The following is a 22,724-nucleotide window of genomic DNA, read 5'->3' on the forward strand; positions in this document are numbered from 1 at the left end:
GTATGGCTGATACAGATGTTAGCTAGAAAGCTAACGTTAGCTTGTCAGCCTTCGTTTGTGCCCGTTATATTTATTAGCATTAGTTTGGCTCATATCTATGCTACATGTAGCTAAATATCTAAATATCGGCTTTACTCAAAATAACACAGAATTTGTTTGAATAAACTTACTGTTGGTTTCAAGGTGTTTTCTAAGTCTGGAGGAAATAAAGAAATACTCAGCTGATATGTCTGCTGCCAAAAACATTTTCACAGTCTTCCGAGCTGCTATCATTAAATTTAAAGTTCCAAATATTCTCCTTTGATCTTTAACTAACCTAAAAAGAAATTCATAGTTATCCCTTTATTTCAAATTAATTCAGTACTTGAGAGACATAAACTAGGCTAGGTACTTAAATACCAAGTCCTGTGTCAACATATGTATAAAGTCATTTGATATATATAACAGATATACAGATGCTATGATCAAATAAATACATTTATTTCCAAAGTTTGATAAATCATACATGAACATAATCAAAGTGAGTGATATACAGTACAGTCAATTCACTAAAAACCTGTACATGTTATTTAAAAAATAAGCAACCATTGCAGCACATGGGAGTAATCAACACATGGACAAAATGAGTGGACATGCAGCCTCAAGGTAAAAATACCAGCGATCAGTTCAGTTTAAATATATTGTACATGCACATACACAGACAGAGACCGTGTGTCTGCAAAACACACTACACAAGCACTCGTTTAATACTCCTCCACTCACATATTGCAGAGAATAAATATGCTTCACTTGCATGTTCTTGTGATTTGTCTCAAAGCACTAGAATTGGGTAAAGATATTAGCTGCATACTAGTTCTCATAATGTAGTTTAGTAGATTTTTAAGAGAAAAGGTTACCGGCCTTGAGCTGAATAATCATTGCTGGGTCAGAAGCCTATATTGCTTTTAAGCCTGGTTGTTTATGTATGAAAAAATACATGTGCCAAAAATTAAATTATAATACTAATACAATGATACAATTCCAAACTTTTATTTTTATTGGACCAATAAGGATTACTGATCATGTGCTAATGTAGGCTTATTATATCTTTTTCTTGTTTTCGAGTTACATTTCAAATTATCCACTGGATGGCAGCACTTTATCTGTGGTGTTCAAGCACTTCCTCTGGACTCTGGGAGAGTCAGGGGACAAACACTGAATTTTATTGCAGCAATACTACAGACTGTATATACTGTATATCTTTAAATAAGGTCTATAATAAAGGTCACTCCTTTTATTAGTCCGGTTGTCATTGAAAACATGGATTTGGATCTGTTTTTGCCGTTTTCCTCTTAACATTTTAAACAAAAAGTGCTGAGTTTGAGTCTGTTGTCAGCAAAAACTGTTATGATTAAGTCAACAACAAATAATCATCCTCAGCATTACTTTTCAGAAATCATATTTTATCTCATGTATGCTGCCATTCGCTTGGTATCTTGGAATCACTGCAAAGGGTGAAGTGTCCAACCTGTATTGTACTTAAACTAATAGCACCAAATCCACTTACTGAGGCTAAATCTTCAATGTCAGCTATCGCCCTCTCTACCACCTCAGCAGCATCTGCATGAAGTCTAACAACACAAGGTGGTGTATTATCACCTGCTTTCAGTACTAAATGTCTAAATGTTACCATGTAACCCATGGGTGCTGTGATTTTTAAAAAGAACATCCAATTGCAGTTATTCCAATTCTACCAGAGCCATTAACGTTAGACCAGACTGAGTTATATTTTGGTTTAAGAGTCCCACTTATGTGTATTTTTAAAAACACACCCATCTATAATGTCGAGCTGCTGAGATCCTTATTCTCCAAGTAAACTACAGTAAATATATGGTCACTTTACAAATCATGAATGTGGGAAAGAAGTGAGCAGCACATTTTGATACGGTCACCAAATGTTGTTGCACGTCATCTTATTTTGCTTCATGTACTTGTCAAGTGAAAAATCTGAAATGTGTTTGTTTTCAAGTCAAAAAACTCAAATGTGCAAACCTGGCATCACATCTACGCCATGTTAGGTCCTTCACATGTTCCTCAAACATAACTATTGCTGTCACACGTACTTGTAATGGGAAACTCAATGACTGAAAACACGTGTCACAGGTAAATCATGTGATTTCACAGGAATGACAATAGGAGTGAGTGACTCTGGCAGAACAACATTAAAGCACACACAGTGGACATGCACACAATGGCAAAGGATTTCTGAAAAAACATAAAAAGAACAATACATTATTTGGTGCTTTATGCTGACAGTCATGGCTCAGTCATTACCACCAAGAGAAAGCTGTCCCTGACATTTTGGTGAATAGACTGCATTCATTTAAGCCTCATATTTGTCTGCATAAACACAAACCCAGTCACACACTGATGGGAGAAGCTGCCATGCAAGGCCATGACCTGCTCAACAGGAGCAGTGTGGGTTTCAGTGTCTTGCTCAAGGACACTTAGAGATGCTGCCTGCAGGAGAAAAGCGGGAAATGACCATGATGACTGGCAGATTGACTTTACTATACTTCCCGTGCTCTTGTTGGCCCCCACCCACATGCAGCAGACTGACTCAGGAGATGTGCAGTATGACTGCAGAATGAGCTTGGTAACAAGGTATGTTGGAAGACAACTTTTTTTTTTCTCATGCATGTTTTTTTTTCCAGGCATTGTGGGTACTCACTAACTGCAGAAAAAACATTCTTCATGATGTAGGACAACACATTGCTTCAGGGCAGACACTAAAGAGCCTGTTGTAGCTACATTACTACAGTACTTTGAATAATACTAAAGGACAATATGTACATTTTAAAAAGGACGGTACAACTGCAGCTACTATGTTTCCTATGCAGCAAGCGTTCTGCTCTCAGATAGACTGATGTGCCCTTGGAAAAACAAATATGTTGTCCTTGTTCTTGAATTTGTTTCTCCATTGATGATAACACAATTCATTTCAACAGTGCTTTTTCTATCCCAGGGTCTTTGCAGTCTATGGGACAACAGAGATTGAAAGTGTAATCCTGGTCATTCATGACCCTGAATTCCTTAAGGTCAACCCCACATGGAAATGAGTGGGTGCATTATGAGACGCAGCAAACACAGCAGCATGGAGTTAATGTGCCCCTCTGTAGAGTGCACAGTAAATGATTTGGGCTTTTAAAGCCCTAGTTACATTTTCATTTTCTGGTGGTTATGATACTTTGTACACCAGCCCACTCAGTCATAGCTGTCTGTGTGCACCACTAACAGTCAAAGTGGCTGAGGATGGTAGAAGAGGTGTAGCAGAGCAATTCACATTTTGTTCCTTCCTTCATTCATTCATTCATTCCCCTTTAAGGTAGCCATTAGCATTATTTTCCATCCCTCTGCTCCTTTCTCTCCTCCTCCCACCCCCCAAAGTTCCTGCGCCTCTTCCACCACCCCCTGCATCCAACCGATGGTTTGACCAGCCGTCTTCAGGACCCTCATGGAAGCGAAGGCGCAGCGTTTTGCGAATAACTAAACGCTCCACAATGAAGGAGGCGCAGAACCAGGGCACGGCATACTCAGCCGTGATCAGTCCCATAAAGTTGTAGCGGAATTCGGAGTAGTCCCAGGGACAGGCGTTGAACTGGCGCAGCAGTAACCCTGTGCCGAACTCCCACAGGTACGTCCATAAGGTGTAGATGATGCAGCGCAGCAGCACAGGGCAGCGGCCGCGCAGCTTCAGGTACATGCGCTCAACGATGAGGATGCAGGTGCCGTAGATGAACAGCGCCCACACACTGGTCACACCGGGGAATTTCCAGTTACAGTTCACCACAAACTCCCAGGCAGCAGTGAACATGACCTCGCAAAAGTAGCCATGTATGGCGTAGAGGTACCAGCGCGATAGAGGTGTTAGAGGCACTGGAGCCTCTGGGGTTTCCAAGGTCACCATCCTTCCTCCTTTTGCTTTCACTCAAATATTCCGTATCTGAAGGGAATACAGAGAAAGAAAGGTGTAAGAAAGTGACAAAGGCAACATAATTCAACATACAGTATCATTTCTATCCAATTTATTTAAAGACATACAGTAATTATTACTATTTTAATGGAATACAAACCCTATTTTGATACTATATGAACTGTAGCCCACAATTTACACACAAATTAATTCACAGGAAACAAGGCATGTATATAATATGGTATAATTTGTACCACGTCAGAACTGTGTTAAGTTACTGCTAAAGCAAACATTTCTCACAGCAACTCAATCAAATTAAAAAAAGTGTCCCATGGTCAAAACATAGTGTGGCTTTTATTGTGAAGAAGCCACAGGAAATAAAGTGTTATGTCAATGTGGTTAGTGCACAATGATTAAAATGATCAAAAATGCATCTACTAAACACATTTTGAGATCTGTTAACAGTGGGTCGCTCTAAAATATAGCATAACATTGAGAAGTTATCTGAGGCTGAAGCTCTTTTACTTTTACCTGCCATGGAAAACATACTTATGATGTGAGCTACAAGGTTACTCATGACCTACAGAAAACAAGCTTAAACAAAAAAAAAAAAAAAAGGCAAACACTCAGCCATCAGAAAGATTGATTAAAGGCTGCTGAACTACAGAGCACTTAAACCTGCTGACTGTGCATTAGTTGATGCCATTTACTAACTGAGGGGGTTCCTTATGTAAGATATAGCTTTAGAATCGGACTGCCTACAGCATGTGCTCTTTTCCAAATCCTGCAGCTTGACGCACAAAGTCTTTAGTATCAGGTGTCGGGAGGCCCACGCAGGGTTGGATCCTCTCCTCTATTTATTGCACCACATGTCCAAAAAAAAAAAATAAAGAAGGAAAACAGCATCATACTGAGGGGTTCAAAGACCACATACCTGAGAAGCCAACTGAGTGTGTATGTTCTACTATACAATGCCTCCAGAGGAAACTGTGTCATAACTGCAACCATTATACAATGGATCATAACCGTTGTGTAGAGTACAAGCTTAGAGAGAAACTGAGAGTACAAAAGCTTGTTTGAAGAACAAAAGCAGATTTTTGGGCTCTTTTTGTCTTCAAAGGCTGGCTTAGGGCCAGAGTGGGCCCATGGGGATTAGCACATTTCTCCCAAACAAGGAACAAGCGTTTCATGTGAGAAACTGGGCCTCAGCGATAGACCAACTGACCTCCCTAAACCACTTACAGTACACCATCTTTTCACTGCCCGCCTGGGAAACTCTCCCTCTCATTACATCTATTCTAGCAAGCCTGGGTCAAACACTGTTTTTCAAAATATTGTGAGAATAATGCTTTAACCTGTTAAGATACCTACATGCCTCAAACTGCTTTACAACATCACGCATCTAAGATTAGTTTCCAATTAAATAAAGCAAAAAAGAAAAAAAAAAGAAACATCTTTCGATAATCTTCAATGTAGGTTAGTTTACATTTTTCAATATTTTGGGCAACATACCCTAGTGGCCAACAGAGCCTTTGAGGATCAGGGATCAGGAGCTGGAAAATATTGCAGAGGAGGCTACTTGCAGAACTGGATACCACTGCAACCCAACTCTGGATAAGCAAGTGGGAAATGAATGGATCAATACTGTAGATCCTTAAACACTTTTTTCCCCCCCATACATTATGTTGGAAAAACACGACACTGATTAAACACAATCTTAACCTTAAGCAAGCAATACGCAGGATTTGTACATGCTGTGGCTAAAAATGCAACTTATTTTTACTCTTAAGCAAAATAAATTACAAAATAGAAATTCTTACATTGCGAGCTTTAAAGGTGTTGGTAGGTGGATTTTATTACCTTTACACAGAGCCACCCTAATGCTTTCCCTTGTTTCCAGTGATTGTGCCAAGGTAAAGCTTCATTCTCCCCACAACTTTTTCCACAATTCAATTTCCCCTGCACTCTCCATCACCTCCACATCCATCGTTTGTTCATGGCCACTAAGCTGCTAATGGAACGGTAAAAATGCTGGCTAGATACAGACTCAGACGTACGTAGTGATGACGGTCATCAAGGAAGCTAATAGGATATTTTAGCAGTAGGTTTACTGTGAAATAGCCACTTGTGACTACGAGCTTTCTACCATTACCTAACATCTCCCATCCTGTCTATGTGACTGCGTCTTTGTCACATAAACCATAAAAGAAGTTTGGCTGCATCTTCCGGTCTTTACACATTTTGTCAACACACTTCAAATTCTATTGCAAACAGTCTGCAAAGGCAGATTTGTTTATGTCACAAAAGAGGAAGAGAGCGGTGGTGTAACAGAGCAAACAGTGTTTGTGAGACTCTTGCTAATGTAAATTGAGGGAGATAAAGAATAGTCACTTTTACCACATTTAATCTTGGGAACATGAGGAAAAGAAACTTGTTTGATACATGAATGAGTGGTTTGATATTTGAAGATGATGCTATCATAGTCTAACTGCAGGGAGGTGTGCTAAACTGCACAAGATGTCTTCACAAACTAAAAGTACAGATAGGAGAAGTACTTGTAAAGAAGAACACTGATTGTTCCACCTAGAAATTCAAACTAAGATTTGTTGATGTAAAATTTAAAATCAATAAGCCATTATAACCTACATAAGTATCATTACAATTTTATTATTGAACAACATTAATCATATTTAGATTTTTAATTCACTCGTCATTATCACCATTGTTTAAGGTTAAGGCTTTATTATAAGAGATAAAAATAGCTATGTGGCTAGCTAACTTGCTAATTGGTAGCAACAGACAGTGGTTTCCAAGTGGCTAGAAGAGCTGAAGTGCTCACATACAGGCATCCTGTTGTTATTCCGGTTAGACTTGTGTGTGTTATTGTTGCTATGTCCTGCATATCAGCCCTGTCTCATAAATGTAAAATTAGTTATAGGGCCTTTAAAACGGCTGCAGAGACACCCCCAGTTAAACTTCCTGTGTATATTTAGACATATCTATTGACCTGTTGCCTCAGCATGACACAGTTCGCACACTGGGTGCTATTTGATTCTGCTGCTGCTGCTGTTGTTGTTGCAGCTGTTGTATAATATCTCCCACCAACCCACCGGCTTTCTCATCAGCCAAAAAGTATTGATTGGCAATGTTCATGCCAGTTCTTGCTGCACCAACCCACTTTACCATTGCACTCTATTGAACCCCGCTACAGGACATCACTGTGTGATGGTGATCAGAGTGGCAGATGTGATAGAGCTTCCTGGTCTGTAAACCTCACCATGACCACAGGGAGACAATGCAGGCAGCGTGCTGTGTGAACTGAAAAGGAGGGTCCCACAACAGAGCACCAGCAGTTAGTCTAAGGACACAGAGGGAAGACACCAACTGAAAGTGTCCTTTTAAATGCAACACAAAGGGAAGGACTGAGAAAGAGGAACATGCAAGAACAAGCTCTTAATTCAGAGTGCTGGCTAAAAAACAAGTCTGACAAGTCTGTCAGTTAGACACTTCTCTGACAGCAGGTAAACAAAGACAAGCATGAGAAAAATACACAAAACGAGTCAGTCAAGGTTGAACTAAAACAAATAAATAATAAAAGATGTGCCTTTACTGTGCCGACAGCATGCTGACAGCTGTGAACTGTGACACTGAGATTTAATCAGAAACCTAACACATCGCTGACCTAACATCACAACATAATCCCTTTTCATTTACTGTAGCTCTCTGGCTGTAGCTCAGATCCCAGGCCTATGCAGACTTTTGGAAGGTCACTTTGGCAGGCTGCAGTGTAGCATATAGAAACCAGCAGTATCAAATGCAGTTAAGTGCCAGTGACCAAGGTGACCTAAACATCACTTTGTCACCAGTGATGGAGACAGCAGCTGATAGGAGCGTGACCTTGCATCAGTCATCAGAAGACATTGCGGATTTAGATTTTTAAATTTACTATCTTACTGTTGACATAAACAATTAACTGAGAAAAAAAGGCAGTTTCATTGATAATAAAAAAGACGCTAATCCGAAAGCTAACAGTTAACATAGTTTTAGTGACTATTTGCTAATAGTGACACTAATTACTGAGGTGTCACTAGTGTTAAACTTTGTCTGCTACAAATTATGCACTTGTTGTTTATGACATTTAAATACATACACTGCCCGTGGGTTAAAAAATGTTCAGTGGAAGAAGGTCATGTGCTCTGATGATGAGTCCAGATTTACCTTTTTTTAATAACTTCCAATTATCCAAACAAGGAAGCGCCTCTTGATGGTTGGAGATATTCACATAAATGACACAAAGATGTACATAACCATTTGGTTTCATGATATCACTTACTATTCCTCATTAAATTGTGTACGAAATGAACTAGTAATTGAGCGAATGTGTGACAAAGATAGACAGGACCCTGGGGGTGTGGGAGAACCTTCTGAGGCAGCACAAAATAAACTGATATTGATCAATTGTAAAGATAGGTCAATTACCCATGAAACAGCAAGCTGGCTCTCTTTTTGTTTTTTTTGTTTTTTTGTTTTTTTTTTTTTTTAAAAGGAGGAAGCGTCGCTCTATATCCTGCTGCAATGTTGTACTGTTCACGGTACCCACAGTAGCGTGTTGTAGTCCTTTAGTTCTTTGCGTTGTAAAGCTTCGTTTTAAGATAAACAGGAAATACAGGTGAAGGGAGAGCGATATTTGAGTAGAGTGGAATATAATGTGAATTCATCTCTGAGTGATTATGAGCGCAACTGCCTGTTTCAGCTTTGAGCAGCTGATTCCATTTCTGTTATATTAGAGCAAGTTTTGAACTCAAAGCAAGAGATTGGAAGTAGTTATGTAAAAATGAAAATACAGAGAGTGCTTGAGAGAGAAGTTCATGCGCTGCCCAGTTTCTAATTTCTGCACACCTAGCTAATCACTGCATGAAGTACTCATCAGATTGTTAGATTCAGAAAAATTCAGAAATGCTGTTTTGTCATATGCAGCTTCCCTTTGTTGTGATTTTGGGCAAGTGCTTGGGAAGAGGGTTTTAGACACTGCTCAACAAAAAGCCCTTTGTTTGAAGCACTGCCACTATTATAATTGCACTAGTGTTGGGGGAGTGGGTTAACTAAATTAAATAAATCAAACTATGCCTATTATTCTGCTTGTTTAGACTGAGACAGGTACTTTTGTGCTTCTAGGTCACTGACAAGTGAATGACCTGTGAACATTTCTTTCATGTCACACTAACAAACTACTTGAACAGACACAAAAGGGGATAAAATGGATTCAGAACCAGATTCAATAAAATGGTATCAAACCATCCAACTATTTCTTTCATTTACCTAGACACATTATCAGGCATTGTTGGGTTATAAACTAGCACATTTCTCCTTTCTCCCTCCACACCATTTTCCTAGATCAAGAGATTCCCCCCAGAGACAAAAATCTGAGTATCACAAACAAGCACAGCTTCTGATAGAGCTGGAGAGACGCCATGAGGGCTGAGACTAAAAGCCTAGACGCAGCACAGCAAACATAGGCTCATATAACTCTACAGTAGGCATCCTTTCTATATCCGCAAGGTGAAAGCCTGAACAACACAAGCAGAGCGGTGGGAGGAGGAGGGCTCTATGTAAACAAGAGTGGCAGCAGATGCACTCTGAACGGTTCATATCTAAAAGGCTATTGATTGTAAAGACATAAAATCTGAGGTTATGTGAGGTTCACAACCTTTCTAACAGAGAACAGAAATTAAGGATGAGAAACTGTTGTATTAGAAAAAAAACACCCAGTGTACTGGCTCTGCATACTTATCACAGAGCATTCATTTAGGATATAAGACATATCAAATGTATTTTCCAGGACTTTAAGCCATAATATTTACATCAGAAAAAAATCTGATCTGTAATTGCAACATCCCTTATTCAAGTCTAGTTGAAGATTTTCTGTCTCCATGCTACTAACCTGTCAAAGTAAAGACAAATGTCCCCTAAAAATATCACTCTTATTGTAGATATCACAATATTTAAGTTTTCATAATAGCCCAGTGCCAATTATCATCAAGTTATTAAAGCTATAAGTAGTTTTAATTTGAATTTTTAGAAAATAAACTGTACTCATATACAGGGGAACTTTTTCTATTTCTGCATAAAAACTCTATATTATGACCTAAAACATGATCCAATTTTTATCCAATATTTTTATAAGTCCCAAAACTAGATAGAGGAAACCCAGTTAAACAAATGAGTAAAATGTATTTGAAGTCAGTGGGATGACAATCAGATGCGAGTCAGGGAGTCCCTGTCTTACTTAAAGAAGAGAAATCTGGGTCTTCACTATCAAAGTCTGATCTTGACAACACAGGTTTGTAGAAATGTGTCATAGCTTAAACAAACAACACCTCTGAAGAAGAGTTATTGATGCTCAGCACGCTGCAAAGAGTTACAAAAGTCACATCGTGGAGCATTCAACACCACTGTTAACCTCCACAGGAGTCATTGACCAGAGATAAAACTAAGAGCAAGTAATGTAATAGCTTGTTTAAGAAATGAAAAGCCTTTCATGTGTGGTTAACATCAATGTTGAGGTTTAAGTCCACCACCAAGAGTACGTTAAACAGTTTGCACTGTTACATCTACCATGACAGAAGATTTTTATCCATATCGCACAACTAATCTGGTTATTTCTCCTTATGATCCTTTTACCTTTGGGATTTGTGTTGTAAATTACTGGCATTTCATCTGTTCTGTTGAGTTATTTAACCAGCTGGGGAAAAGAGGGTCCTCTTCACCTCTGTAACTTACTGTCTCTCTGTATGGCTCTTAATTACTAAATAAATATACCTAAAACACCCTCTAAAACACACTGACCTTAACAGTTCAAACCTTCTTTGAAAGTGTCTTCTCTTCCTGGTGTCACCCCGCTCCACCCCCACACACTCACTACATCTTCTTAGCTCTTTGCAGTTTAATGAAAGACCCCAAGACACAGGAGCTAAGCCCTCTGTCCTGAATAGCATGTGGGTCATACCCTGCAGATTAGAAAACTTGGAGCAGCTAGGACATTTACTTACATGGTCATCACAATGCTGTGAGATATAGGGCCTGTAATGGAGGGATGCATGCATATTTTAATACATTATCAGACAAAGAAGCTTTATAATCAATTGTTGACTATGCATAATTGATAGGTAAGTGATCCAAATTCTTGGTAATCATCAGCCATTACCAGTATTATCTTTCCATTGATTAAGTATTTTGTCTAAGCTCCCTTTGTTATTTGAATCACTTCAAGCCTATGTTTTGTATTACATGCCTGTATGTACATGTTTAATGCTTGCCTTTTGTACCTACACAAATACAGTCCTATGGTTCAGAGATAAAGTTGTGTCAACTGATCAGTATTTTCGAACAGGAATGTCTAGCAAATTAACTCTTTTGTCTTAATTCTAATTGAATCTCCACTGATTATTTTTTTGTTAATCTAAGGTATTTTTGTGGTTGTGTCCTTCTTTAAGTCAGTGTTGAAACACAATACACAAGGTTCTGTAAAACCGGCATAAGTGCATCAAAGACAGCAACGTTAGCTCCATTTGTGCTCAATACCACTATAATTTGTGTAAGTGTAATTTGCACAGAGCTGAGGTGGGCTGAGTGTTATTTTAAACAGCATTTCTGTCATTTGGGATTCCTTGCTGTGCAGGCTAGTGCGTGGGTTATAAATAGGTCCAACATGTCAATACTGTCAGTGTAGGGCTGATGGCAATATAGGCTACCAGGCAGGATGGTAGAGGGGATTATCTCACCCCAAATGATGGTAAACCGCAGGGCTTATATAGAAAAAATCAATTAGGGAATCTGGAAATCAACCCCCAGCATCCATGTAGCACAATTTCTCAAATGAAAGCCTCCATGAATGTGGCCGTGTTGACGACGTGCATTATTAGCATCTCTACACACTTTCAGTGGGCTGTAATTACGCTGGATGGATGAACTGATCTTATTTTGTCCCTGGAAACTACGGACTAGTGCGCAGGCCCGGCTGCTGGGACTCCGCAGCAGCATCACGCCTCCTTTGTACTGAGCAGTGCAGCACGTCTACAAATAATAAAACAGCCACCTCAAAATTAACGCAGGGAACATTTATAACCAGCTCGGACACAATCAAAATCCACAAGACGATTGGGCTAAGAGGGGCACGCTTGTGTCTGCATCTATGCCATCCAGTTATCCATATTTGAACAGGTGTAATAGTCCAACTGTGCATACAAGCATGCGGAATCAAGAGGAATATATCATCATTTTAAACAAAATGTCCACATGTATTATGTGCATAAGTTATAGTGCATGACACCGTTTAAAAACACGCCAACTTGCAAGCGAACGCTTAAACTTAAATGAAGTAAAGCTGCACGTTTAATTTCCCCCATCGTGACTATGTGTTATTGTAAATAGTTATGCTTCCCATATCCTGACATGTTGGCTCCATGTCACTGAGCAGTCGGCTCCAACAGACGGACATGAATCATCCTCAGTGCAGGGTTGTTGTTTTGTTTATTACCTTCAGACTGAGCTCTGCGGTCTGTCCCTCAGCTCACAGGCCGGCGGATCACACACATCCCCCGGTGCTAATGTCCAGGATGCCTCGGTGGCCGTGTGCGGCTGCTCTGTTGTCCCCGGTGTCTCTGCTCTCGGATGGACACTGACACATTTTACTTCACTGCAGCAGCAGCAGCAGCAGCAGCAGCAGCAGCAGCAGCACATGCTCAGACAGACTCACGCAGCACTTGCATCTTTGTTTAACCCTGTGTTCACCGCACTTCCACATTTAGTTCGGTGACCGGAGGGGAAGTCTCCTGCGTCCGTCTGCGTGCATCCACGCATTTACATGGGTTGATATTTAACCGAAGCCAAATGATAACACTTTATGATTCCCCATTTATCATCCAGCCTACAGTACACACATCATTCACTTGAAGCGTTACAATAACAGTTGTAGGAACATATAACGACATTAAAAAGGGAACAGACTTCTTACCCACAGTTACCTGTGTATGTGCACCCATGACATTTGCAGCTAAATTGGTTTTATACCGGACAGGTGTGTGTCGAAGTCGGTTTCCTCGTCTTTATAAGTTTCCTCTGACTCTAACCGGTAGCTAAACTTATCCTTCAACCCAGCCATTCGCCTCTAAAAACACACTTTAACCCAAACTAGCCTAACTTTACCTGGAGGGACACACGATCTGAAGGGGGGACACATTTCGCCATAACACCTTCAAGGTGTTGCTAGGCAACTAGCTTTTCACGCTTCACAAGCTAAGCTAACCGTAGCATTAGTAGCGAAATTAAACTTCCGTAGGTTAGCTTGATTTGATGCTAGGCCTTCATTAACAAATTCATCATCATCGGAAAAAAAAACAATATGTTAATTTTGCATGTGCACCACTATTTGCAAAGACAAAACAAGCAAAACTTGGCTTAAGAGCCTAGCATGTGAAAGAGCCGTGGTTAGCTGTGGCTAATGCTAAATTTAGCTAATGTTTTGTTGTTTTTTTATGCTAAGCTAAACAGACATATGAACAGATATGAGTGGGAACGCTAGTGGTTTTCACATTCAGTGCATTTTATGCTATAAACATGTGTAAATACTTTAGATATTATGAACAATAATTAAAAAGTACAATGAAACACAGCACAGAATACAAACCAATTAAGGTAAGAGCAAATCCTTTCAACGCTACATTAGGAAATAGCTAGCTAAAACTAGCCTTGGTTCAAGATGCTTAACCTAGCCTAGCAACTTTACCATCTCATATAGTATGTTATTATAATTAGAAAAGATATTACCTATGCCATTGTGCATAATTTAAGTATTAGTAGTAAAATCTGTTAACAGCAAGCATTTTTAAATGGATGCTATTGGTAAATTAACATCTAAAAACAAGCATATTGTCTGTTGATACGTTTCCCACCATGTTCCCTGAAGGTTTTATCCATGTCAATGATTTTATGTTGATATAATCAGAGTAAAAACACATATAATAAGTTACATCCACACAGCTACACTTTACCCAGTCAGTCTTTTAAACTTGAACCATTTCTGATCCATTTCCATCACTTACCAGTGTTTGTGCTTGTTACCTATGATGTACAATCCTGTTCCTGATTTCTGCTGTCAGCTGTTCTTGTTAATAATTAATTCTCCCACACTTTGTAGTAGTAAACCTGTTCAGTGTGTGTGTTTCCAGGGAAATTAATATTTTAAAAGTTTAAAAAGATGCAAACCTTCAGACATGTCCAGTGACATCTGCACCAGTAATGATGTGGCGTCCTCTTCATCCATTATGTGATCATTTGCTCCTTTTTATGACATAATATTTTATTTGCCTCATCTTATTTAGTAGTAATCTATCTAATTTAATATTTTTATTTTGGAAATGCTGTATCCTTCTCTTAATATTTTTCCAAATGAATGTCTTTCAGAATTGTTGAGTTGTTTTATCGGAAAAAAAGATTCACTCAAGGTTAAGACAAAATGTTCACTGTCCAACGAGCATCGGCTACAGAAAATGTCAACAAAATAAAAGAAATCACGACACTGAATTTGATAATAGCTGTGATGGGCTTTGTGCAGTGGGAAAACACCTTGAATTTCCAGCAACAACAGAGCTGCCCATTCTGATAAAGCATGCCGTAATAAAAGGCACATAGTGTAAAATGATTAAACCTGATGATATATGATTCTGTGCCACAGATAACGACGTACATTCTTCTGAAGGGAAATGTCTGCAACAACAAGACGTGAATTGTCAGGAGGCGATTTGAAGAGCATTGTAATAATGTTATGTTTGCTCGGTCCATATCACCAACCAGATATAATTTCAGCTTGACATTAATGACAGGTACTAAAATACTGCACGAGGCCTTAAAGACCAGAAGGGCGCTTGCTCAGAATCATAATGTTGGCAATCAGCATCGACCTCGTCTCACAGATGAGGGGAACAAACCATTCTTCTATGATAAGTAGCAGCTGTTACACCAGATATTATAAATATTGACTTTCTCCAGAGCACAAACTCAGACCGAGGGTGAATATCACTATGACCCTAAAGTTTCCAGTAATAGAACACAGCACTTGCTACAAGCCTGTATTATGATCTTATGGAAAATCTATAGGAACACGCAGATTGCAGAAAGTATGTGTGAACCTGATATGGCAAACCCATTAATATAATGTAGAAGTTGCCAGTGATGGTTCTACAAAGTGCAAAATAAATATTTCTATATGCATATAAACCTGTCACATTTCAAACTTTGACCACAGGTAAAGAAAATGTGGCAGGAAGCTGTTTGCTTTTTACAAACACACATTTTTAACCTGTTGTATTTAACCAAATTTCTTCCTGATCTACTTATCTGCCCCTTTTGTTTCATTGTAAAGTTTCTTATTGTGTGGTCTGATTGTACAGATCTTTTTGTGCTGAATCGTGTTATTTCGATTTCATTTTCAAACTCTGTTGAAAAACACATAAAAAATATATAATCTAGAATATTATCAGTATTATTACCACTGCTGCTGTTTCCAAGGTGAAGGCCAAACTATTAATCTCGGTATCTAAATGGATAAAGGTGGATTCAACAATAAAATCAGTCAACAGCAGATATGTTGGATATTTTCTCAAAAAATATGACTGTGACTGAACGTTTAGGTCAGCTGCTGACGGGTTTCTATTTATGCTTTAAATCATTTTTAATACCAATATTGAAATAGCAGCTTGGAAAATGACCCAGTGCAAGTTCTGACACTGTTGGCTTCTGTGCACAGACACCAAAAAAAAGGAAGAGGGAAAATCAATTATCTTTTTTAATTACATTATCGAAGCATAGATGCATTACTTGTGAAAAAGGTAGAAAAAACAACAAGTCTTTCTCAATAAGTTAAACCTCTCTGGCCAAAGAGCAAGGCCGGCTCACAAAAACAAAAGATTTCCCATAAAGTGTTCAAATTCATTGAAACCAAAGACAAGGAGTTAACTTGTGTCGCTGAAATAAAAGTGCGTCTCCTTGGTGGATTTAAGTTGTTAAAAAACAAACGAACACAGAAGATGCAAGTGGCTTATGTTACAGTCCTTCCACCCTTTTCCATAGGGTTCTGCAAGCATTTCTCATGAAACTTCACAAGTTCCATCGTTTGATCGACAAACAATAAGCTGAGTTATAGTTGATAAAACAAAAAAAAAAGAAAAATTATAATAATATCATAACAATGACAGTAATAACGAGAAATTTAAGTAATAAACACAGTCCTGTACAGTCAGGCTCATCTTCTGATTGACCACAGCCAAACGGATCGATCGATTGGTCTTCAGCAGTCTGACGGACCCGTACTGACTGAAGAAAGGTGGCCAATGCTGTCGTCTCCTTTCAGCATCTCTCAGCTGCCCTCGCTATGGATTATTGGAAAATGCTATTTTCTTCTCCTGGCGCCCTCTGCTGTGAAAAAGACGAGAGAGAAGAGAGAATGATTACGGACGGTTCTCCTGTCAACATAGAACAGCTTATTGATCAGAGTTTACAGCATGGGATCAGTTACATTAACAAAGTGCTCACTGTATTTTCTGTTAACCATACTAACATTAACAACTACACATGCACTTCACATACTATTCCTCTGATAATTTAATCCACCACACCAACAAAAAAAGCTTCAGGGCACTTTCGCACTTACTGTAACCTGGTTAAAAAAAGCTACACAGTTACACAGGGGATGCAGTGGTTTGTTTTCAGCAAAGAGTTACTTTGCTAGAGTAAGATTTACTGCCATTCTCCATTTCTTTATTTAACCACATTGGTCCATGTAGACTATGATGGTGGAGAGAATTGTCGCATAATTTTGTCCAAATTCTCCTATAGGCATTTAACTAACCGATGGTGTGGCTGGAAGTGCAGCCAGTGCTCAGCCAGAGACAGAGCCACCAGTTCCCCTCACTGTAGAAAAGATTTTTTTGGAGTGTAAGTGAACACCAACGCTGCAGAAGAAAGAGGTACAGCTAAACAGCCACAAGCCCAAAGAAAACAACCTTAAAAGAGCCATTTTCAGAAAGCCTCAGCTCTGCGCCTCACCTCGCTGGGCTAGAGGTCGTTCCTACAGAGCGTTCAGTCCAGTTCATGTACCTCGTCCTGCTGGGAGGCTGAGGGCCGCCCCGCCTCGCTCACCCGTTTGGCCATGATGTCCCACTGTGGAGTCAGGGCTTTGGACTTAGAGCCTGCAGAGAGGGAAGAGTACAAGATATGTTTGTTTGGCTCGTTTGGAAAACCAACACACTGGCTGACTCAGCCTCAGTCCACTGATCCTACTGGATCAATTTCTGCACAAAACCTTCTGCCCTCTAGTGGCTCCATTAAATACTATTTAAAGCTTTGTTCAGTTTATTATATTCAAAGAAGAGCCCCTATTAGGTTTAATGCCACCATTTCCAGCACAATTATCATCAAGCTTCAACTTTTCACATCTTTCTCAGCACATTTACAGCTCTGCAACCATCAATCTTCCTATTTAATTCCTTCCAAGAAAGTAAAAAAGCAGATTTATCAAAATGTTGAACTATTCCTTTATGGTGCTCTCACCAGCAGAGTTGGATTAAAAATGATAATTAACATTAAAACAACATTATTATTATTGACAAATTGCTGCAACTTTGCAAACAGTTGACAAGTTGAGAAAATAATGATTTGATTAATCGTTACTGAAAATGATAATTAGATGCAGAACTGTACGGCTTAGTGGGAAAACAATGCTTAACAACTACAACAGAAATAATGCAAGACTGTTCTTATTAAGAATTTAAAAGTAGCAGAAGTAAACACATGCGCAGCAACCATTTCATGTCCTGCTCAATGACTAAAATATGAACAACTCAGATGGTAACTTGGTGTTAAAATTAAAAACTAATCCCTAGTCTTCCAGCCTGGCTGCCAGTTATCCCAGCCTGGGCCTGAGGTGGGCTCACAGACCAGTGGAGACGCTCTCCCTCAGGATACACTTACAGAGCCCTCATCCTCCTCTACCTCCTTGCTGTTACCATGACAACAAAGACTGTAGCCTCCAGCTAAAGCACCAAGGCCGATCAAATCCTCTCAGAATCTCTCCTTCTTCTCCGTGTCGTTCTCTGGCATACTCTCACTCTCTTCATCTCTCAGTCTGTCTCTTCCCCTCTCTCAATTCACATGGGAGAGGGAAAGTGGGACATAACCCAAAAAAAAAAAAAAAAAAAAAAAAACCCAGAGCCCTGCACAAACTCTTAACCCCTCGGCAGTGGATCTCAACTGTGCTGCAGCCACGGAGCTCAGATGCTCTTTTATATTATCTCTAAGTCTTTGAATAATCATTCCTTGGCAGAGAAACAGAAGCTTTAACATTTGTGCATAACCTAATACTTTTGTGTGTGTGTGTGTGTGTGTGTGTGTGTGTTAATACAGATGAAATAATGACAAACAAAACACATTAACATTAGTTTAAATGGTATTTTCATTAACTATGGGTATAATTCATAAAATATCACAGCTCATTAAAATAAAAAGAATGCAACTCCACAGCATCTTTCCTTAAACATCCTTCACATCTTTCAAACATCACACATGGAGTTTTAATGTAGGTTTTCTGTTATAACTTCTTTAAGCCAAAAGCCAAAGCAAGGACGCCCTCATCAGATTTACTCTTATAAAACTCCCTCCAGTAGCTCTTTAGCATGTGGAGAAACTTAGACAAAGATAAAAGTCAACACACATACACACACTGTGCATTGAGCTTTCTCCTCTCACTCACCATCCAGTCCGTTGTGCTGTTCGTAGGTGCGTTTGCCCAGAATGGTGGGTGAGCCGTTGTTGAGGATGGGAGACGATTTTATCGGTGTTAGGTTGCTTGTAGAGATGGATCCTCCACGAGTTGGGGGGTCAGGTTTGGCCGGACGGGGATGTGCTTCTGAAACACAGTGCAAGACGAAGTGAGAGAAGAAAAACTGAAGAAGGACAAAGTCATAAGAAGGGATATTTTCACCTGACTTAAAATAAGAAGTGAGACTCATGACATATATTGAGGACAATGTCGTCACATTTGTAAAACAACATGACCCTATGACATGAAATCACTAAATCTCACATTGCATTAAGTTTTACCAATTAAAACCAACAAATTAAATAAAACATTTCCGAGTTGTTGCTGCTCAACAGGCTGGAAAACGGTTAAAGGGCGACTAGCTTCTTACCTAAATATCGAACCACAGACTCCAGAGGTTTACGTTGCACAGATTTTAGTGGCAAAGGCTTTTTTGGCCTATCTGGCAACCGCAGGGCACCTGCAGAGGTTCATCGGTAAAATACAGTCAAAGTTAATGAATGACACGTTTTAGCAGCCATCTAGTTTATATTTAATCACAATATAAACAAAACATAAACTGCTTAATAACTCCTTACATTCTGCCTTGATGGCTGCTGTGTTGACAGGGAGGTAGGGGTGCCTGGCCAGATGTCGTGGCCTGATGATGTCCTGGCAGAGGCGGCGAGCCATCCGCGTCAGCCCAGTGGTCTGCAGGTAAAAGGCCTGTCGCGTCTTCACTGCAAACTTGGGGCTGCCACTGTGCCGCAGTTGTAGACCATGAGGGCTCTGGAGGAAGAATCAGATTAAGAACAGTCATATGTACAGTGTGTTTTTGTGGTATCTTCCTTAGTAGATCAGCTTGTGTCTTCTTGCGATGTGTGTTAGCGTGTACCATGTTGCGGTTTGGTCCTGGCCGCTCTCCATCCAGTCTTGTGGGCAGCTTCAGGCCTCCGTATTTCTTCCAGTAGGTCCAGCATGAAGCGCACAAGCGACACTGCATGTTAGGAGGTCCCCACGAGTACCACTGGTAGGAGCTGCTGCCTAAACACACACATACATATAATCACAGGGGTAAGTACAGACATATGCACACATAAAGGGGAAAGTTAGCACCTTGTGATTAAAAACTTATACTTACAAAATGTGTGCTATACAGCTCTTAATCCACATAATCACAGACACATGCACACAAGAAAGACCATAACCTTTAATCATTCTTCAGTGAATTAAGTACAACCATTAAAATTACTCAAGCAATAGATTACTGCAGGGCATGAAATGCTATTCTCTATCTTCATCACTTTGTAAATCCAATATCTAATGTGTGCCACAAAGAGAGAGTATAACGCTGGTTTGTGCTCTTTAGACTATCTGATGTTAAATGAGATGCACCAACCTGGCTACGTCTGTTGTACTGGATAAATCACAGATGAGGGAGATTTCATTTTTAACTTCATTTCAAACTTTTATTTACAGAAGAACATTGGGTGAGGGATCAGTTCAATGATCTTTTAAGATGATTTCTTCAATGTTAGGAAAGGATGTGGAAACTCTAAATACTTAACCACAAATGTAAGTAGCACAGACAATGTAGTGATATCAAAAGCCTGTATCAACACCAGTCAATCTTCATAATTAGAGCGTTCATATTAAACAGATACTTTATCTATTCGTTTCAGCCCAGCATCAACACAAGACAATGCTTCTACAAATTTTTTGCATTTCAAAAATGCTTCCCAGAGAAGATAAATATTAAAACTCTTCTCTGATGCTTTTGTTTGTACATAGAAAATTAAAAGGAAATCTTAGACTTATCCAGCTGTGTGTTCAGACATAATGTAAAGGGGCATTTCAGACGTCTTTTTAAAATTTGTGCTGTTACAGAACCTTAACCATCGGGCTACCTTAGCATAATGGTTAGCCTTAAAAACTGAATCTGTCTGAACACATCTTTAGATCTTTGGCTTCACCTCGGAGTGAAGAATATTGTGAATTTCAAAGAGGGATTCAAAAGCGTATGTTTTTAAGATGCTATTTAACATTCAAGTTATTACACTTGCAAAAGCCTCTTTAAAATGCAACAGCACCTGTACAAAATTAATTACTCTAACTTCATTGTGTACAATTTAATGAGACTTTAAGGAATCTTATTGAATAAGGGCAATATTTAGAAATTCGTGATTGAAGAAGGAAAGAAACTGCAGGTTCTGCAGACACATGATAGCAGTGTTACATGAATGACTTACTGTAGCAGCTTTCACAGGCCCTGCCGAGGCCGGGGGTCTGCCCTGACCCTGGAGGTCCTGGGACCCCTGCGCCTGCTGCTCCATTCACCAGAGTTGGCTTTACATTGTTACTCAGCTGGTTCGGGTTTGGCTTATTACTGCCGGGCAGAGAAACAGAGACGGTGTCAGACCAGCGAATATAAGACAGGCCTACTCAGTGTACAGTCACTAAGAGAATAGATAACATTCATCAGCCTGCTGCCAGAGACACTGATACCGTACTGAGAGCTGCCATGAATACTAATATAGTGAACGAAGGGTTTGTGCTCCAACAACAACAGTACATGTCCAGCTCTAAAAAAATCGGTGATGCTGCCAAGAGGGTCAGAAAAACAGTATAAAGATTTGCTATCTCGATGTATAAATGATCTCCAATGAATAGATTAAACCCAATATTTCACATGAAACTTGCACTTGAGTACTCACTAGTTAGGGATGTAGACCTGCTTCAACTTGCTTTCTGCCTCGGCTGCTTTTAATCGTTTCTGGAGCAGAAAAAGAGGTTGAAGTGAAAAGACAAAGAAGAGGCAGAACAATCTGGTCAGAGGCAAATAAGAATCAGTGTTAAGCCGCTACTAGAATAAAAAATAAATAAAAAAAACATATAAGGTCTGTATTAATAACAGCAATTTAAACACCCACACCAAGTTTATTTCGATGAATAGTGATGTATACACAATGGATGTCTTTACCTGCTGTACATATCTGTCTGTGGTCTTCCACATGTAGTAATACTCAATAATACTTGTCAGGGACTTCCAAGGCAACTGGAAAAAAACAGAAAAACAGAAGAGACAAACTAATCATTTTAGTTTAATGGTCATTACAGTGATGGCAGCAGACTGATGACAGTTGATGGTAGAAAGAAAAAGGACATGAACATGAAAAGCATGTTTGAAAGTCAACGTGTGTTTTTGCAGATTTTCAATGAGGCTCTTTTGTGTTCAGAAGTGTCGTGACTCACCCTAAAAAATCTTTCAGAGCCAAACTTTACATGAACTTATGCCTCGAAAAGAAATCTAAATTACGCCTCAAGAAGCACAAAAAACAAACAACGAACAATTAACCACATAGATAAACGATATTAACATCAATAAATGAAATCATCTTTCCCACAGTAGAAGTCAGAAACATTATCTGCACAAAACTAACACTAACAGTCCAAATAACATTACATCAACCTACGATGCCTCCAAATAAACTTAAGATGAATGGGAATATAGTAATAAACTAGAAGAAGTGACTTTAGTAAGTTAGGCAAATTGTTCCAAACTGTTTTTCCAGGTGCTGCTATAAAATCAGTTTGAACCTACTGAAGCTGTTCTGTAAAGTTCCCTTTAACAAGTTTCAAAGGAAAATGGGCTGTCAAGTTGAGGCCACACCCATAGTGCTGGTGTAGTCCTGTTGTTTCGAGAGAAGGTCCGTGTGGAAACCAGTGTGAGCAGCACTAACAGCAGCCAGCCACCAGGTGGCGGAGTGATGCACAAAGTTCGAGCTGAGCACAATGAGATGCAGAATCACGCTACGGCAGCACCATTCTTCTTAGGCTGAGAGCTTTCTCCAGTCTTCTAACACTCACTTAGTGTCCTTAAAAATATTACTTTAACATTATTAATGTTGTAAGTGCCCTTTA

The 22,724-nt window shown here is 39.4% G+C and overlaps 2 protein-coding genes across 4 annotated transcripts in view; both read right to left on the reverse strand.

Annotated features, from left to right (window-relative positions):
* Positions 1–502: 502 nt before the first annotated feature.
* tmem229b (transmembrane protein 229B) lies at positions 503–13,924 on the reverse strand. 2 transcript variants are annotated; one of them, XM_026339011.1, is made up of 2 exons: positions 13,903–13,924; positions 503–3,982 (listed from the first exon to the last, which is right to left on the reverse strand). In XM_026339011.1, the coding sequence occupies exon 2, from the start codon at positions 3,944–3,946 to the stop codon at positions 3,350–3,352; it is 597 nt and encodes a 198-aa protein (XP_026194796.1). In that variant the 5' UTR covers positions 3,947–3,982; positions 13,903–13,924; the 3' UTR covers positions 503–3,349. The 2 variants fall into 2 exon arrangements, with proteins under 2 accessions (XP_026194796.1, XP_026194794.1); XM_026339009.1 differs by lacking the exon at positions 13,903–13,924 and adding an exon at positions 12,489–13,063.
* A 1,880-nt stretch (positions 13,925–15,804) lies between these two features.
* mta1 (metastasis associated 1) overlaps positions 15,805–22,724 on the reverse strand; it is a 35,981-nt gene continuing 29,061 nt past the window's right edge. Inside the window, exons 10-18 of one of the 2 annotated variants that reach the window (XM_026340315.1) lie at positions 21,784–21,858; positions 21,518–21,576; positions 21,053–21,189; positions 19,699–19,847; positions 19,403–19,592; positions 19,195–19,284; positions 18,756–18,911; positions 17,054–17,196; positions 15,805–16,420 (exon numbers count right to left, since the gene is read on the reverse strand). In XM_026340315.1, coding sequence (XP_026196100.1) covers positions 17,087–17,196; positions 18,756–18,911; positions 19,195–19,284; positions 19,403–19,592; positions 19,699–19,847; positions 21,053–21,189; positions 21,518–21,576; positions 21,784–21,858 — 966 coding nt within the window. In that variant the 3' untranslated portion in view covers positions 15,805–16,420; positions 17,054–17,086. Of the gene's footprint in view, positions 16,424–17,053; positions 17,197–18,755; positions 18,912–19,194; positions 19,285–19,402; positions 19,593–19,698; positions 19,848–21,052; positions 21,190–21,517; positions 21,577–21,783; positions 21,859–22,724 lie in introns of both variants that reach the window. The other variant, XM_026340314.1, reaches the window with a different exon arrangement.

Source organism: Anabas testudineus, chromosome 22, assembly GCF_900324465.2.
Source record: "Anabas testudineus chromosome 22, fAnaTes1.2, whole genome shotgun sequence".
In the NCBI taxonomy this organism is placed as follows: Eukaryota; Metazoa; Chordata; class Actinopteri; order Anabantiformes; family Anabantidae; genus Anabas; species Anabas testudineus.

What these genes read in the sequence shown, in the direction of transcription:
- tmem229b (XM_026339011.1), bottom strand. Translation starts at nt 3,946, where the DNA reads ATGGTGACCTTGGAAACCCCAGAGGCTCCAGTGCCTCTAACACCTCTA.